General features: G+C 38.8%; 3 protein-coding genes across 5 annotated transcripts in view; 1 reads left to right on the top strand and 2 right to left on the bottom strand.

Moving 5' to 3' along the window:
- The window catches only part of ezra (ezrin a), a 14,636-nt gene extending 5,776 nt beyond the window's left edge, over positions 1-8,860 (bottom strand). Inside the window, 8 exon segments of the mRNA XM_020604210.1 lie at positions 2-61; positions 703-799; positions 1,275-1,421; positions 2,723-2,806; positions 4,218-4,492; positions 5,302-5,397; positions 6,778-6,861; positions 8,602-8,860. Coding sequence (XP_020459866.1) covers positions 2-61; positions 703-799; positions 1,275-1,421; positions 2,723-2,806; positions 4,218-4,492; positions 5,302-5,397; positions 6,778-6,861; positions 8,602-8,613 — 855 coding nt within the window. The 5' untranslated portion in view covers positions 8,614-8,860.
- A 515-nt stretch (positions 8,861-9,375) lies between these two features.
- nenf (neudesin neurotrophic factor) lies at positions 9,376-12,439 on the bottom strand. Its single transcript, XM_020604211.1, has 4 exons — positions 12,213-12,439; positions 12,060-12,120; positions 11,084-11,187; positions 9,376-10,051 (listed from the first exon to the last, which is right to left on the bottom strand). The coding sequence occupies exons 1-4, from the start codon at positions 12,339-12,341 to the stop codon at positions 9,875-9,877; spliced, it is 471 nt and encodes a 156-aa protein (XP_020459867.1). The 5' UTR covers positions 12,342-12,439; the 3' UTR covers positions 9,376-9,874.
- Positions 12,440-13,039: 600 nt separating this feature from the next.
- On the top strand, positions 13,040-18,301 carry pacc1 (proton activated chloride channel 1). 3 transcript variants are annotated; one of them, XM_020604096.1, is made up of 9 exons: positions 13,040-13,303; positions 13,407-13,451; positions 14,158-14,263; positions 15,098-15,307; positions 15,767-15,921; positions 16,118-16,260; positions 16,611-16,752; positions 17,004-17,111; positions 17,198-18,301. In XM_020604096.1, the coding sequence occupies exons 2-9, from the start codon at positions 13,416-13,418 to the stop codon at positions 17,357-17,359; spliced, it is 1,062 nt and encodes a 353-aa protein (XP_020459752.1). In that variant the 5' UTR covers positions 13,040-13,303; positions 13,407-13,415; the 3' UTR covers positions 17,360-18,301. The 3 variants fall into 3 exon arrangements, with proteins under 3 accessions (XP_020459752.1, XP_020459753.1, XP_020459751.1); XM_020604097.1 differs by lacking the exon at positions 13,407-13,451 and having other exon boundaries at positions 13,041-13,303; XM_020604095.1 differs by having other exon boundaries at positions 13,041-13,451.
- The last annotated feature ends 535 nt before the right edge of the window (positions 18,302-18,836 follow it).

Raw genomic sequence — 18,836 nt, 5'->3', positions numbered from 1 at the left:
CCATACACAGCTGGAGGATGCGCTTGTTGACTCGCAGCCGTGGGGCATAGAATAAGAAGTCCTTGAAAACAACAAAGAAAACACATTTTCAGGGACAGTTTATCAGTTAATATATTTCAGTTTATATTTTAAGAAGCTCAGTATAGTTTTGGTTACATTTTTAACCTCAGATGTTACAAATGTGAAGATTAACTTTTAACACTGACAAAAAGAATCAAATCAATTTACAGGTGTTAGCAAAAATGATCACGCAAGTCAGAGCAGGTTCGCACAGCATTTCAACAACAACAAGGCAAATGTTTAAAGTGTGATATAAAAGAAACACAAGACAATAAAAGAGCAAATATAAACAGGATAAGTCAAACACCCTAAGGATGTAAGCTTGTTTTTTTTTTGTTTTCATTTTATTTACTGGTTTATTTCACACGGTGCACGTGCCTTCGTACATTACTGTACATGTGTCAGCGTTAGGCTAAAGGTTCTGTTGTCTCTGCACATATGTTATATAATAATCACCCTAAGGAATATACAAATCCAACTAAAATGGTGGCTACAAATCTACATTTTCAGTAAGCTTTGTACAACTTTAATCATAAATCTGCATCACATTAATGCTGCTACCCTTCTAACCTGCTGTGACACATACACACATACTGGAGATACTGTTACTACGGATGATTATTAGACTCATGAAATACTTACAGGAGATTTCTTGTCAATTGGCTTGATAATAAATTTCTTATCATTGAAAGAAATGTTTCTAATTTCACTCCAGGGAAACCCGATCTTTGGAGTCAGCCTGGTGGATGGAGAAGAGAGGTGATTGAACATATTTAATAGAATGATTGAAGAGCTGAGGGTTTGATTTTTATACATTCGAAAGCAAAAAAGTCTTTGCTAGCTATCGTCAGAGTTTCACCTATAATATTGACACATATTGGAGCAGAACAACGGGCAGGTGAGAGTTTGTATGTTCTATTTGCAGTAGAATCAAGAGAATTAGGTCAATGGCCTCTTAAAAACAACAACCCTGAGGTCAAACGTGTTATTTAAAGCTTGACTGACTGGACGGGAAGGTAGCAGGGGTCAGTGACTGAGGTCTGACTGCTCGTGTGTTGCCCTTTACAGCCAAACATATGAGTGGGGTTAATGAGACAGACAGATAAAGGCAGGGAGGAAAAGTGTGTGAGATATTAGGATGCAAAACAGGCTAAATCCATACTATCAAAACATGAATATAAACAGTAAATTAAGTCACAGATTCATTGACTTGCCTGTCATCCTTCTCATAGATGTTGAGGCCCAGGGCGTCGACTCCCAACCATAAGTCTGTGCCCTTCTTGTTCTTGATCTCAAAGTAGTTGACGCCGTACATCTCCAGGTCCTGAGCGATCTTCAGGTACTCAATCATGGCCTCTTCCCTGTTTGGATTAGACAAACAACTGAATCTCCAGAGAATCACTGCTGTGTAAACTGTCTAACAGCTTATGGTATCATTTCCAAGTCAATAAATTAATTCACCAATTATTCCAGGGTAAGACTTTTATGTTTCTCAGACTAATGATCTAATAGTAGGCCCACTATCAGTTTTTTGCATTAGATTCCAAGTTGGTAAAATACTTGTTCAGAGTCTATGTTCTCTGTCTCCGATTTGCCTCCACAGTGCAGCATACAACACTTTTAACTGTAGGCAGTCATCTATTCAAACATTATTCTTAATCTGTCTGGGAAATTTGAACTTTTAGTTTCTGCATGTTATTAGTTATGTAGTTTTTGTTATTAAATATAAACCTTTTGTCATTTACAAATGTCTATACCAGAACAGATCCACTAGGGGATTCACAAGAGTTTAATGTTTAATAAGTAGATTTGAAACTGAAAATTCAAGATGCAATGTTATAATTCACCATTGACTTTATAAAAGATGGAGGACATGACTGCTCCCAGAAGTGAAGCCATCGCCCCCTGGTGGCTGGCTGCAGTACAGGTCATAAATCCAGCTCCCTCCATGTTAGTAGATGGGACATGAGCCAAACTTTTGACAGCTTTTATTGGCAGCCTGATAAGTCACTCAGCTCCTCGTCAGTACTGCCAGGATATCTGGTTGCAAAGTACCAAGATGGCAGCCGCCGTATTCATGATATTTTGGCTTCAGTTTTGCATAGTGGAGGGAAATGGTGACGCGTCATCCATCTTTTATACACAGGCTATGTAATTAACCAAATTGTCTGTTGTTGTTAAATATTTTACTACATTAACACAAAAGAAAATGTATGTATTGTGTATTTAAAACACAATCAGACCTCAACTCTTTAAAGGGACTCCCTTTGCTTTAAAGTGTGACATTTTAACTTTTGTGTGACAGCAGCCGCTGTGCCGGTTACAGGTCAGTCAAACATTGTATGTTAAAAAACCAGTAATATTGTTTTATCTGTGACCAAGTAAACCATAGTGTAACAGTAGAACAAATCAAAACAACTCAGTAATGTCAGGTATTCAGCAACGTCTGGCTAAAGTTTGCCAGCTTTAGCCACCAGAACCAACCACCAACCCCACCAGACCAAGCTAGGCTGCAGCAGCGAAACTGAGCTGAATGTGACTTTTTATTGCTTATGGATTTAACTTTACATCTGCAACAGTAAGCCTGTTATTACACATACTAAGATAAAAACATGATAGAGTCGTCCATAAGGCGGGGGAGATTTTATTGGCCTTCACTCACTTCAGCATCAGCCTGTGCTCCTCATGCCAAACCTGGATTCGCTCTTCCCACTGCTCCTTGGACAGCTTGTGTTGTTCCAGCACTCTGAGGGGAGAGATGAGTTATCAGCAACCCACACGGGTGAAACTGTAAACAGCCCGATAGTACATGAAGAACTAAGTCAAACACATGCTCCATTGTCGTGTCTTTGTTACCTGTTATATCTTTTGTTGACAACTGGGAGATCGTAACAGTACATGGGTTAATAATTGAGTCATTCAGGAAGTTGTTCAGCTGGAAGAGCTCCAGCAGAAAATGATTCAGATGTGTTTTCAAAGTAGGCTTTTCTTTCCATGTCAGTGAATGATATAATTCTTCTTCTTCAGTGTTACAGTTTATGATCACACCAGTTTTTCAGTTTATGAATTCACATTGTACATTTAGACACATACCAGTGCAACTGTTTTTAGTAAGGAGTCGCAAGGTAAAACAAAATAAATCAATTAAAAAATATCCCTCTTATTGTTTTTGTTTACATGCAGATTCCTGCACAATTTTAAAGGTGTAGCACAGTAAAAATGGGTTAAAAACCACTGTCACTGTTTTATTTTGAGGCATCTAAGACAAAAGGTTTGGGAGCAGTAGCTGTTTTTGGCAGGTGACAGGTGTGCACCTCCCTCTCTAAGTTGCTGGTCAATTTGTTGGCCTTTTGACTGATTCCACCAAGTTACATCAACATATTCTTTCACCTTTCACCATAATATCATTTTATCTGAGGAGCTGGTGTCTGTTAATTTTCTCTATTGTAAAATCGTCCCCTGCTCTGACTGTGATGTGTTTTATCTTGTAGTCACCTACAAAAAGTCCTCACTTCATTATCTGAAAAAAAGAAGCTGTTGTGTGATTGTGGACACTGTTCTCCAATAACTTATTTCCTTTTCAATAAGTTCTTATATTAAGTCTTTTGACCTTTTCTCTAACTTGCTGGTTCCACAGTCTGTCAGTGGAAGACAGAAATGGCCTAAACAACGGAGACATAACCTGTCCAAAGGTTTTTGGAGTCAAAGAGAGGAGTTTCTGTTGTGACCGGGACATTACTAGGAAATCAATGAGCATACTGAACCTTCCTTGACACATCATAAAGAGTTATTTCCTTTATCTGCTCTGCTATTGATCCTCTCAGTTCATCACAAGTCATTTTTTGAGCTTTTTAAATTTGTAGTCGTACTGTTTTTTTTAAATGTGCTTAGATATTTATGTATACATTTATTACCAATTTCACACAGAGGTTTTAAGTTCAGTATATAGCCTTATGGTTGTTTTTATCTTCATTGGTTTTTTGCTCCTTTTATAAACTGCATGTTGATCTGATCAGCAAACTGCCTCATACGATCGCATTTGCAGGATTAAATAAAATTGTATTAAAATGTAACTTAATGTTTGACTGAAGTAAAGCACTGGAACACTGACAATCAGCTACAGCAACGATCACACTTCCTCCCATCAGTTCACTCACCTGCTGGGCAGCAGGCGTTCAGAGTACAGATAACCCGGGTGGTGCACTGCCTTGCTGAACTCTCCAAATTTTGCCTGGATGGCATAGGAGGCCAGCAGCACAGCAGTCTCAGGAGGACAGTAGACCTCCTCGGTCAGTATGTCCTCCTTCACCTGCAGGAAGAAGAGCTTCCGGGTGACGTCCTGGATCAGCTCCTCGGCCACGTCCTCTGGGTAAAACTTGACCCTCAGTTTGAACTGCAGGGGAGTCTCCTTTTTCACATCTTGGGCCATCACCTGAGCAGAACATGGGTGTGATTAAAGAACAGATATGACAATGAAAAAAAGACTATGATAGAAAGTGTAGAGCTAAATATTGTGGGTAAAGTAGAACAAAATGGAATAGATCTGGTCCCATTGTGTAGGTACAATTGTCAAATATATTTAGGATGATTCTTAGTCCATAGACTGGCGACCTGTCCAGGTGGACATTTGTAAACTTGTCTAATTCCATTTATTCGTTCATAATTTCTTTTATCTACTGACTGCCTTTTGTGACAGTTTTTCTAATGTAATCATATAAAGTAGATACAGTGAAATGGAATACTATAGGGCAGATGGAATGAGTTAAACAGGACTGAGAATCGATTATAACGAAGTATTTTTTAAGTTAAAATGTGATGACAGAAAAAACAACAGCACAAATTTAGAGTGTAATGAAAGATATGAATAAAAAGCTGTGGCAGACAGCTCAGTAAAAGAGAGAAGAGCTGGAGCAGGCTGTGAGTTATGTGCAAGTTTGTTCCAGATACAGTATGTGACACAAAAAAAAAACGAAAGCTGCTTCTTCATGTGTTTTCAGTTTTGACTCTGCGGAAAGGAGACAGACCTGTCTCAGACCAGCTGAGAGGTCTGGACCATTCATAACATCCCAGCAGATAATCCTGGTGCAGTCAGCACTTTAGTAACTGTAACATTTTAAATTCTATTATAATGTGAAGTAACACAGAGTGGAGTCCCGTGAAGAAACAGGTTTGCAGGAAAGGACAATGAAGAGCAGCAAGACAATGCAGCTTTAATCATCACATTCACAACCACAAACCCACCTTCTTGTCATTGTTCAGCCACATGATGAATCCTTTGGAGTCAACAAACTGCAGCCCGAAGTACCAGAGCTCACGCAGCCCAATGGTCCGGGCGACCTTAAACACATGGATGAACGGTTACAAGGAAGAAGATCCCACACACAATCTTTTCACCTTCACTTCTTCTAGACATGCGTGACTTTTATTTCAAATAAAAAGTTACAGTTTTATTCGTTTAGTCACAGCGGAGAAACAACCACTGGACAAAATCTATTTATTTACAGCACAAAGCAGGACTGTAGGACTGTAGACTGTGTAAATCAGTTTCATTCTGAGCAGCCGAAGGGGTGAATGTAACGTCAATCCTCAGGACCCCTTTATCACAGAGCTGCCTTCCTGTCTAGGACATGATAACACTACACTCCAGGTACCGACTGGTGATGTGCAAGGTATTGATGAATTAGCTTTTTAATTTGTCAGTGTTTCAGTCAACATAACTGGAGTTGCACTGTTTACTCAACAATTAATACAAGTACTGTGTATTTTTCTACATATAACAATTTATTTAATTTGCTTTAGCTATGGTATAATCAGCGGTAGAAAGTAACTAAGTACATTTACTCAAGTACTGTATTTGCAATAAGTACAGTTTTGAGGTATCTGTACTTTACTTTGAGTTACTTCAAACTTCAGCCTCTACTTTTTACTCACTTCATATATTTGATAACTTTAGTTACTAGTTACTTTCACATATACTTTATTGGTCCCTGGTGGGAAATTCACAAACTACCCAGCAGTATGTAAAGTACTTCAAAGTACAAGCAAGGTAGTTAACATTAGCTCTGCCTTTACCAGCTGTAATATTAAATGTGATGTACACAGTAATAACTATAATCCAGTAATATTAAATATCTTAATGTGAACTGTGCCATTTTGCATAATGAGTATTTTTACTTTTGGTACTTTAGGAATATTTTATGCTAATACTTTTGTACTTTTACTTAAGTAACAATTTGAATGCAGGACTTGTAACAGAGTATTTTTACACTGTGGTATTGCTACTTTTACTTCAGTAAACAATCTGAGTACTTCTTCCACCACTGGGTGTAATACAATATAATGCAGGCTGGATTAGAAAAGGAGACACTGTCCAAAATCAAGCATTTCTAAAAGTATGTTCATACTGACTTTATAAACTAAAATGATCAGATACTAAGTCAAAACTGTGACTTTTAAAATCTACATTATAAGATGAATCAAAATCTTGACTTATCTCATAATTTTGACTTGTATCAAATATTTAAGCATGATTCATGGTCTCACTTGTCTTATTCGGATACCTGGAACATGAAAGGGGTGTTATCAGGTGGAACTGTGTTCTGAAGAAACTGAAGCCATCATCACTGAAGTTCCCAAGGTCCCAGCTAAGACATGATAACGTACAGTATGTGTGAACTCTTGCCTACAGAGGTGCTTTGCAGACTCTAACATGCAAACCTGGTCAAAGAGCTGCTTCCCTGTGGTGTTGGGGTGGAATGAAAACTCCAGCTCCGCATCCATTGTGGTGATGCGAACGTTGACCTGCAGCAAAAAGGCCATTTAATCAGGTTTCTGTGTGGATACACGTATAAAACATTTGTTGAACCCATTCAGTACAAGTGTTTTTCTTCGTTCACCTGAATCCACTTTACTTCTCAAACTAGTTCACATTTTATTTTGTCACACACCCTTAACTGCCACATTTTCATTTGGCCACAAGACCTTTGGGTGATTACATTATGAAAACAGCTTTTTAGATGTTAAAATGCACAAATAATACAGTCAGTTGTGTGAAGAATGCCTTTAATGTGTAGTTGTGAAGTGGATTGTTCATAAACCATAATTGCTCACTATCTCATTAGACTTTGAACTACCCTTGAAAAGTGCGACAAGGTTGCACATATGCAGATTAAAATATTAAAATACTCCATGCTTGCCAAGTTTGCTTTCGAGTTCATCACTGTTACTGTAGCCAAGATCAACCTCTTATCAGAACAAGCACATTAAACAGGCACATGTATTTGCCTCTCTAGAATTAATTTCCCAGAACACAAAAAGGGTTATTCTGAATATTAAACAATAAGCGTGACAAACTGATGACAAACTGATGACTACGGACTGTAGGCCAGACTGGGTTTGTAGCAGTTACACAATCTCTTTATGAAGTTTCACTAGAGCACGCCCCAGGTGCCATAAAGATAAACCCACTGAAACACTGGACCATCCATTTGTGAAACCTCCCCATTGTTTCTCAACTGTTTCCACCTTCCACGGTCACATGGACGATAACTTCGTAAGTCCGTCACATCCTGCCTAGGTGTTTCTCGCTGCCATGGCTTGACCTCTTCTCAAATCATTATGGAAGCAGTAATCCATTACATTCAATCAATATGCTGCGTCATTGAACTTTAGCATTTTTTTTTTTATTAAATTTGACTTTTTTGTGTCTACAAAAGCCTTATCTTCATGTTTAACTGTTCAAATTATGCCGGACTTAAACTCTTATATAATCTTTTCAACATTATCTAGAAGAACACAAACATTACTCATGACATGACCCATAAAACAGTTTGATTTTTAACATCAGGCAAATGGAGCCAGATATCGACATGACCTCTTAAGAAAGGATTTCTCCTTGGAGTGTAAATACAAGCACAGAGTTCAAGTTGCACAGCAGAGGCTGGCCTTTCTTATCAGTTTCCCTACTTTTTTTTTAGCTGAATACTTAAGTTACTCTATCTGAGAACATTTAGGGCCTAAAGCAAATATGTGCATAAGTGTTGCTTTTGTTTTGAATGTGAAATGGTTTCATACCGACTTTCTTAGGAAAGGGGCAGAATAAAGCTGTTAAACCATACACTCGTGAGCTATTGAGTCATGCTTGACATTTACAAATCACTCCAATGTCACCAAAGGTAATTACCACGATTATTATCAGTTACACACAACCAAACGCTGTCCAGCTGAAGCCGTGAAGTAGCATTTTAATAGCAGTTTTTTCTGCCAGGAATGTGAGCAGCATGGGTCAAACTCTAAAGTTGGTTAATGAGTACATGCCAGGAAGGACTGGTGCGTCTTGGAAACAACTCAGTGGGAACAAGGATGTTTAGCAAGAGACTAAAACTACTACAATGTAATTGATTGAACCTGGAGTTCTGCTCAGTGGCTTTCCACAAATCTCCTCATAAAGATTTGAACGAACCTTACTGATTGAATTGGAATTGTAGACCAGGAAGAGACGTGTGACACATTTAATGACCACTAAAAGCATGACAATCTTACCGTTTTGGGCATCTTGGCTCCGGTTGGTGGGTGAGCTCCAGCAGAACAAAGTGTTTCCCGGGCTGACCGAGCCTGCGGTGTCCGACTCCCAGCAGAACCTCCACCTGATAAGGAAAGCTGCTCCGCTCTCGCTGGCAGACTTAAGGGCAGGTCTTGTGTCCTTTGAACTCGGCTACAGATCACTCACAGTACCGTGGGAGGTTCAGCTTGGTTACTATTGTACAAACTGACAGATTTACCTCCAGTGTGGCCACCCAGCAGAGCACAGACGCACAGCTCCACCCAAAGACTATCACCAGTCTCAGCACCTGCACTGCTGTGACCTTTGATCGAAGTATACAAAGCTGTATAAACCCGGATGTACTATTTCTGTTGTCTGTTTAAGGGAGACAGGGCTGAGTCACAAAGAAATCGTATCATGATATCACACCGACGGCAGCAACTCAAGTGAGACAAACTCTAAACAGCTTGAGATTTACAGACTTTAATTGTGCAACAGCGGAATCAGGTTGAAAACACATGGAACGATCCTGATCGTGTAAACACTCACACAGCCTCAGATTCACAGTTTTAATTACATAAATATTCTGTTGGGAAATGCAGTTAGTGACAGTTAGTGTTTCTGGTTTTCTCCATTTTTAATCGCTGTAAATTGAATGTAAAGAAAACAAGACATTTGAAGACACAGCCCTGAACGCTAAGGAGCTGCAGTGAGCATTTTTAACTATTTCTTGATATTTTATCAACTAAACTACAAACAGATTGATAATCAAACTCTAGGCTCATTGTGATTTATTCATTTGATTTGAATATATTTTAGATCTTTTTATGAATTCAATCACACACTGTTTGAGTATATTTTAACTTTACTTGTTTGCGTTGCCCTGAAAAATGTACAGCAGTCAATTACAATGCATTAAGGCTGAAGGTGTACAAAAAAAAAAACTTCTGCATTTGAGCTGCAGTATTCCCACAATTTGATCACAGCAGTCTTATATTGAAACCCTGGATTTCAGAATTATAAGCCTAAGCAACATGGTCTCTTAGCATCTGTGCACATTAAACCTGTTGCACCTAATAAAAAAATGTAAAACTTCAGTTCAAGTAAACACAAACAGAAAGCTTCTACCACCTACTTTGTTCTTCGTTTGTACGTTTTATTTGCCTCATTTGAGTCTGATTCTGGTTATTTAAAGAATCTAAAATAAACCAAAAAGCAAACAAAAAAACTCCTCCATAGCTACTTTTTCACAGCTACCTTTTACAAACGAGATTAAAACTCATCTTTGATGTGAAAATGAGGCTGGTCCTCTGGTCTGAAGTTTTCGTTGGGACTTCCGTCCTCATTGAGGATGCGCGATGCTGTGTAACCCACAATGGGATACTTTGCTTTGTACGTGCCTTCAAATATACTCTCCAGAGATGTCAGCTGCTCTTCAGTGAGGCCTGACTGTGGACATAAAGATGGAAAACAGGAACTTGTATTGGTACTTGTGCATTTTTCTGGTTTTCCCTGTTAAATGGATTTTGGGGGACACTTCTTCTCACTGAATCAAAGATCTAAATTTAGGGTGTGACATGTAAGTCCTTTGATGCAAATATGTGATTTTGGGCTAAGTAAAATAGGCATGTTACTTGACTATTATGTTCACCTTGAATTTTATATTTAAGTCAATGAAAGTACATTTTGGTGGTCAAAGAAGAGAACTGGAGTTATTCATAATTTGTTAGCAAAACTCCAGTGCTGAAAGCAGTGAAACACATTAGTTTAACCAATAAATCTAGGATTTTAAGGCAGGAACATAACCAGGATGTAGGCAAATAATGAGGCCAGATCACTCTGCCATAGTGTGATGTGGGTGAGGTGCTTCGTTTCCTTGTGTACCGATGACATAATTAATTTCAGAATCCAGTACAGAATATGCAAATTCTGTGAGTTTTGACATATTTTCGCTTAACTTTGAGTACATTGCAGACTCTGTACCTTTAAAGGAATAGTTCGACACTGAGTTAGAATAGAAGATCGACACCACTCTCATGTCTGCTGGTTAAATATGAGCCATGGGATGGTTAGCTTAGCTTAGCATAAAGACTTGAAACAAGGGAAACAGCTAGCTTGGCTCTGTCCAAAGGTTAAACATTCTGCCACCCAGCACCTTTAAAGCTCACTAATTAACACATTGTTTCTCATTTATCACACAAAAAACAGAAGTAGAAGACAAGGCACTGTGCTGTTTTACAGATAGCTTTATGCAGTCATCTGAAATCGAACTGTGCTGTTTTACAGATAGCTTTATGCAATCATCTGAAATTGATCTGAGATTCAATAAAATAACATAGCTGAACAATGTTGTGCTGTCAGATGTTGGTGCTCCCCACGCATAAATCTCAACCTTTGGGAAGCAGTGAAATCTACACAACTGGGTGCATGAAGTGGTGTCAGGACAAAAGTTAGGCCTCTGGATGTTGACACTAAACTCACAGTATCTGATGTCAGGTCTGCTGGATCTAGGGACATCTTGGCCACAGCTCGAGTGGAGTCCTTCCCAACCAGAGCATTGTATGGTGCATCCTTACCATAAAACTCTACAAAGGGACAAAGACAACAGTGCAGTTAAGTGCAGTAGTCAAGGGAGGTTCTAAATGAGTAGATAAAAATGTTGTCTGTGTTTACATTTTATACTATGTCTAGTGCTCTGGAGAGGGACTGGAAAGTGTTCTACATCCTGAATGAACAGTTCACAGTTTTCTTTGAATGAATAAATCACAAAAAAGCTCCATGACAATAGTTTATTTCACCTAAATCCTATCATGTGATGAGCAGCAGAAGTGAAATAAGTACTCAAAAATGTACTTAACTAAAAGACCTAATGCAACCATGTGAAAGTACTCAAATACATGTAAGAGTGTTTCAATGAAAATCCTACTTGTGTAACAGTATTCATTCTGCAGAAGAATGGCTCCTGTGACTGATAAGATGAGGTGAAGACAAAGGGCCATAAGATAAATGTGAGCATTTAACTGAGTGATTACTGAGGCACAAAGGAAGAAAAAATAAATACACGCATTTGTATTGATTATTTGGACTTTTTCAAATCTGTGCTCTTTTGTGAAATATTGGACAATTTCCACAGTGCCTGAATAAATATGTCTTTAGTTACTTTCCATCACTGAAAATTTATTATGGGTGGATAAATGTCTGTTAAGGGTTTAGATTTGGTTCTAGAGAGCCTGGAAACCTCTCTAGTGGGCTATGACTGTGTAAGTTTTGCTTTCAACTCACAGCTTAATTTAAATGAATTCGAATTAGAAAAGGTCCCTGAGTTTACCTTGAAAATCTCCCCGGTCGATTCAGGTGTTCATTTACCTTTTTCCACATTCCAGCCCAGTAGGTGGCGGTAGTGCACCTTAAGTTGGCTTGCAAACCGCCATTAAACATCATAAGAAGAAGAATTTACCTTTTCCTTTGGTGACATCAAACACCACTCCCTTCACTGCCATGTAGATAGGCTGTCCATCCTAAAGGGGGAGGGGAGGGGTTGTAGGAACAAGGAAAAACATAAGGAAAGTAATTAGGCTCCACGTTTGAATCCATGCGGGTTATGGTTTACCTTGCTGCCGTCGTATCTCTTCAGTTCCTCCTCAGTGAAGAGTCGCACAGGTTTATGTTTTAATTCAACGTCTTCCGCTAAAGTCGTACAAATGACAATAAACAGGACACAGACTTGTGCTGTTGCCATGGTAGGACACTTATTGTTACGACCGTGGTGCGGAAATCCTTCACATCCACGTCCCTGACGCTGTAACCCATGCTGCGTTTAAAGTCGTCGGAAATTTCATGACAACTCTCGTTAACAGCGGTTTGTAGCTTACTAAGTATTAGGTATTTTTAGTCAGATAGATATTGGATAGATACTTTATGTATTAGAAATGTTTAGTGGAGATAGGATGTCTAGTTAGACTGTTAAATGCTTAGTCATGCTTATGAGTTTCTACAGGGTACATCTGGTCAAGGATAACTAGAGAGAAGAGTTGAGGACTGTCAGCAGACAGGGTGTTTAATATTATTATTATGACGTGTATAACTGTAGCCTTAGCCATAATATGTTCTTATGTTTAAGTCACGACATGTTACTAGAGGTCGTGTGAGAATGTTTTTAGCTACACACCACTTAATCAACAGACACACACATTGATTTGCTTCATGTTTTGACTACTGCTATGACCAGCTGCAAAGCTGGTAACAGAGACGTCTCGGTTGACGTTTCTGTGTAGTATGGGGCTAGCCCAACCGAGGGGATATAATGTATAGGCCTGGTGGGTTCAGGGTCTTTCATCTTACATCTGCCTGCGTGCAGGTTGGAGGTGCAAGATACCTGAGCGTGTAATGTTAATTTTACCTGTGATCCTTTGAATAAATCAGCACTGTTTTGTAGTTACTTGGACTGTCTCGTCTCTCAGAGTTAGCAATGGTAAGAAGATCCAAACAGTCCTTCACAAGGGAGCAGCATTAAGTAACAACCTAAGGGAAGGCGGAAGGAAACCAAGCCAAGGACACATGGTTTGCTATTGTATCGCCTGTAGCGTCTCATTATCATGGGATGGGCTTATCAAAGTCCCTGAAACCCACGAGGGTCCCTGGTGTGTCTCCTTGTAGAGCGGAAAAACAGACCTAACCAGCGGCCTGGGTGAATTATGTTAGGTAAAAATGTATTTGCTACTTTTAAAAACAATTTTCAGACTTCAAGTCTGAACTTGTAGCTACTCTTTTTTTTTCTGAAAAACTGTTTTTGACGTTAAAAAAGTGCAGAGGAATGCTCGGGAAAGAAAACTCCGTGTCATACCAAGAGGTAGGAAAAGGATTCAGCTTCCTTCATCTGTGTGCAGTTGTCACTTTGTTATGTTTGGTATTTGAGTCAATAATCCGAAGTTTGTTAACTAACGGGGCCACACACTGTGCAGCTCAGCTGACTGGCAGCTGACGTTTGCAGGAAAAAGCAGCTTCCTGTAACGTGAAATTAGCTGACTTCACGTTTTATTTGAGTCTGGCTGGTGATCATTAAGCTGTAGATGCCCCATGTTCTCTTAACGTTGTTGTCTACAATTATAAGCTTTAAATGTAACTTTAAAAGTTACTTTGACGAATGACAAACAGTGATGGAATAATTACAGATCCCTTACTTAAGTAAAAGTATTTCATTAAAAGCAAAGGGCCTGCAGTCAAAATCCTACTAATGTAAAAATTAAATAATAATAAACACTGACAGGTAAATGTAATTAAAGTATCAAAGTAAAGGCATTTATATGGCACAGTATCAGCTGTTTGCTACTGATGTATAGCCTAGATTGTGTATAATTTTATGATTCCTGATCAAGATAATGAATTATAGTCGTCATTGTTTTGTTTGTTACAAGATTTACTGTATGTGATTGTGACACCTGTCATGGATCTTTGTACTTTCTCAACAACTGCATTCCATTAAGGAACCAAAATTAAATCCTCATTCTCTCTTCCAGACCATGGTACAGCTAAATGACATTTTCTTAACATTACAGTTCAGTGAAGATGGCAACGATCAAGGTAACACTCAGTCTCCAGACTTTTTTGAAAAGTCCACAGAAGACCTGGAGCGTGAGGAACCCAACGACAGCATCTTGCAAGGTGAAACCGGTGTCACATGATGGATGCTCTGATTTAAAACACCTCACAGTATCACTACTGCCTTAGCATAGTTTTAACATCTCATCTAAGATATTTGGTGCAATGAGCCTTAGTGGAACTATGAAGCTGATCTATATGGGTGCATCAACTAACATTTTATACATTGTCTGATAAATGAAGTTAGAATGGTCCAGGATGTGGTGTTTCTCAGCTGTAACATTAGCACCACCCAGATTTTAGCTTTATATTGAATGAATCTGATTTTAATTTGATGCTTTGTGACACATTAGCAGTAACCAGAGTATTCTACTGGATTTACAGATTTACTAACGCTAGCTTCAGACTGGAGGCTGCCTCTTGTACAGTTTGTCACAACTAGTCATCCGTGGTTCAGGTCCTAGCTTTAGGAACAAGACGAGAGGGGAAAAGAGCACTAAGCAGTGGTTTCTGGTTTGTGAATGTCTCACTAGATGCTCTATGACGGCCTGGTGAAACAGTGGTTGGCATTATTGCCTCACAGCAAGAAAGGTCCAGGTTCGAGCTCTGGCCAACCTGGTGCTGTACCTGTATGGGTTCTCCCACAGTCCAAAGACATGCAGCTTACATTGATTGGTGACTGTAACTTGGCTGTATGAGTGTGTGTGGTTGTGTGTCTCAAAGTGTCAGCCCTGTGATAGACTGGTGACCTGTCTATGATGGACTCACCCAATGTCAGCTGGGATTGGCTCCAGTCTCCCATGAGCCTATTCGGGATAAGCGGTATGGATAATGGATGGATGGATGGACCTTCGAGTGGTTGGTGAACATTTTCCTATTTCCCCTCTTCTTCTGCAGAGGATGACCTCAGGGAGAACAGTCCATCCATGAGATTCAGTAAAACCTGCCTGAAGAATGTCTTCACGGTGGTGCTCATCTTCATCTACCTGTTGCTGACTGCCGTGGCGGTGTTTCTGGCCTACCAGACTATCTCTGACTTTTTTGACAAACTCAACCACCCTGTCATGTCTGTCACCTACAAAGAGGTTGATTCGTTTTCACCCCCTGGTTTGTATGAATAAGACATTGGGTGGGGTCATTTGGGACCACTTCTATAATATACCATTTGATAATTCTTGAGTTGTTCAGTCAAATAAAATGTACAACAACAGCAGAGCAGAAGTATACAGTATCTGAAAAAAAATACACAAGCGTAGTGTGGAAATGTGTAGTATTTGAGTGAATGTAATTTTCATCACTGCTGCAAAGTAACAGGCACAACCTGAACAGGAAAAGCCAGCAGTTGGATTCTGGAGGTCCAGTTTGTATAAGTACATGATCTATTAGTGTTGGAAAGGACATTTTTTGAAAATGGTTGTTGTCCTTTGGGTGAAAGTCATGTCATGCTAAGTCAGCTACTAAATGAAAGTTTTGGGGCAGTTTGTGTATTCAAAGCTGAATATTAATGTTATTGTATTAAGGTTTATGGTGGCTGGACTCTGACAGTTTCTCTTTTTATTTGAACAGGTATCGCCCTGTACCCTGGCAAAGCTCAGCTGCTGAGCTGCATACATCACTACCATGACTACATCCCACCTTTAGTGGACCCAGGCAAGCCTGAAGAAGGCGACTGTGTGATTGAGACAGTGACTTACTTTGGACCATTTACCGGACAAACAGAGGTCATACATAAAGACGATCATTTAGTGGGCTTTCAGACATGAATTACAGGCCTCAACAAACCATAGAATTATATGTCTACAGTATACCTACAATACACAACACATTCTTTGACTGGTCTAACAGGAGTGAGTGAGTTTGTTTGGTTGTCTGTTTTTGTGAATTGGTTTATACTAACTCTCAACCTCTGCATCATAGAAAAGAGCCCTGGTGGTCCGTGGCCCATCTGATGTCAGAATGAAAGAGTTGATCTTCATGCAGTTCAGCTGTAATGAAACTGAAGAAGACTTCAGTGCCATCACCTACATGCTTTTTGCCAGGTTTAGTGATTTGACTAACAGGTAAGTGCAAACAAAAGGTCCTGATGCTTTGATGTATTACTGGTGCCAAAGCTGAGTTAGGTTCCGCTATATTTGCATATACATTTTCTTGTATTTTTCATTTCGCTGATACCCTGGTGAAGAAGAGGCTCACAACATAGATATTGCACTGACAGCTTGTTAGTTTACATAGCCACTAGGAAGTAGTAAAACCATTAGATGGTACTGTCCTGTTACTTTATGCCTTGTGAAACAACAGTAAACAAATGTATGCAAAAGCTGTTTGACCCAGTCCCATAGTACCCATACATTTAGTAAATGTTATACATGTGCTTTTAGTGTTAAATGTAATGTGTTTTCTGACTCTTTAGTGCAAATAAATCAGAGTTCATGAGGGACTGTGAGAGGAATTACTCCATGTGGACCTTCTCTGGAGGATTCAGAACCTGGGTGAAGATGTCCTTACTGAGGACATCTGGGAAAAGCAATGAAGCTGTTGAGTTTCGGCAAGAGGTATTTATGCTCAGCCTGTGTACACATACCGATGGGTGACGAGTTAACGGAAAACTACCACAAGGTGAAAGGTGAGCAACAGAGACTTTTTAGTGAAGTGTCTTCAGAGCAGTGTCCGATCCAGGTGGCGGCCGGGAGCACTGACCATCTCCAGAATCTGATTGGCCTTGGTGCCTGTATTGCCTGTATTTTAAATGTGCCCGCTTTGATTTGAAAAGCTCTAATTTCATCATGTATGCTGCATCTTCTAGTCTGCTGTGGTGAAATTTAATGACAAAAGGCCTGAATCAGAAAAAAGCAACAAGCTCTTCTTTGCTGTATTTGAATGGCGGGATCCTTTTATTCAAGAAATCAGACTGGTGAGTTGGCTCAGATGTTTTACCCTCTGTCCATATCACTCTTATCAGTGTGTAATGCAGTTTTCTTTTTTTAAACTACCAAACAGATTGTGACTGCAAATCCCTGGAACTCCATAGCCATTCTCTGTGGCGTCTTCATGGCTCTCTTCAAGGCTGCTAATTTCGCCAAACTCACTGTTAAGTGGATAATTAAGATGCGTAAGAGACATTTAAGAAATAAAGCAAGGGAACTGAATCAAATCAGCTGACACACTAAATGCACAGGTGGCACAATCTGATGTGATCCAAGTAACCAGGGCTTGAACCATTTGGTAATCATCTGTAAAGGTCATTGACACCAACAGATGTTTATCTATAAAATGAGTATTTCAGAGGTGATGCATAAATATTCCTGCAAATGCAGTTTTGTGTTCACATAAAAGCAAATGTTGCTGAAGGTTTGGGTGCCAAAGCTTTACAAGTGACAAAATTGGAACCTTGGTCAAAACATTGCTGGATTTTGGATTTGTTCTCATATTGATAATATTATTTTAAAGGGGGAATTTTAATTTTATTTGTGCGCATTACTTTTTAAAGCACTGCTGGTCAAGATCTTGTTTGTAATGAAGCATTAGCATGAAAATGTAGCAAAATAAAGTTTATAGTTGCTTTACCCATTTGATAGTTATTTCTAAAGGGATTAGAAAATACCTTTCTTGCATCAGACTGTTTTGCTGTTCATTTTTGTAGAGTTGGAAACAAATTTGTGTCCGAGCACTGTTGTTTTTCTTCACTTTACCATAATGTATTGTAAAAATGTGTCGGTGTATTCACTGTTAAAATGTACCTGAATTAATGTCTGAATTGTGTTGTTGTTCAGTACTGTATCTTACATGCTGTTTTTAGAGATTTTGAAATATGATGTAAACATATATTTTTATTTCTGAATTTTATCATTTGTGGTGAAAAACTATCCAAATATCTGAGTTTCTCACAGCCTGACTGACGCATAATTTGACAAAATATAGATAAGTAATGTTTTGGATTTATTAATTCTAGAAGTGAATTTGAAAAAAGCTTTTAATCATCATTATTAGCCTTTTCTTGGATAATGTACAACTAACATGCAACTAGGGAAATATTCCCAATGTTTATTCTTATAAACCTTGTACAACCTTGGTCAACTTTGTCTTTAAATGTGCTTATAAATAAATTGACTTGACATCACTTGTGAGTACAGTAACTTTTAATATTGACCTTGTCTTTTTTCAGGTGCATACGTTTATCATAAAATAGTTTTATTGTTTCCATGTTATGCTACTTTATACTTCATGGCATTTCAGAGGGAAATATTGTCCTTTTTACTGTTACTGGTTCCTGGATTCATATTGTTGTATATAAAACATGAAGAGACTAGGACTTATGATGTTTTGTCATAGTTTACATTTTATGCTCAAGCTTCACAAATATAAAGATTATCTTCTTTTTCTTTTAAACATTTTAATCTATTTTTAATTATGTTTGTAATTGTTTAAGCATAGGCATCCTTAGACCCCTTTTACTGGGGCAAGTGCCCCAGTATTGATCTAGTATGCCCCACTAAAATCACTAGTTCGAGCTTTAACGAGCTCCTGTATTTGGCAGAGGATTAGTTTAGATTGATAACGAAAAGAAATTATTTGTGGTTCTAATGTCAAAGCAAACTACAAGCTGAGGCCCAAGTCGGTCAAGGTTCGTACACCAGGG

This window comes from Monopterus albus, unplaced genomic scaffold (assembly GCF_001952655.1).
Source record: "Monopterus albus unplaced genomic scaffold, M_albus_1.0 scaffold64.1, whole genome shotgun sequence".
Lineage (NCBI taxonomy): Eukaryota > Metazoa > Chordata > Actinopteri > Synbranchiformes > Synbranchidae > Monopterus > Monopterus albus.
The sequence above is the reverse complement of the archived record's forward strand: the minus strand, read 5'-3'. Positions and strand labels throughout refer to the sequence as shown.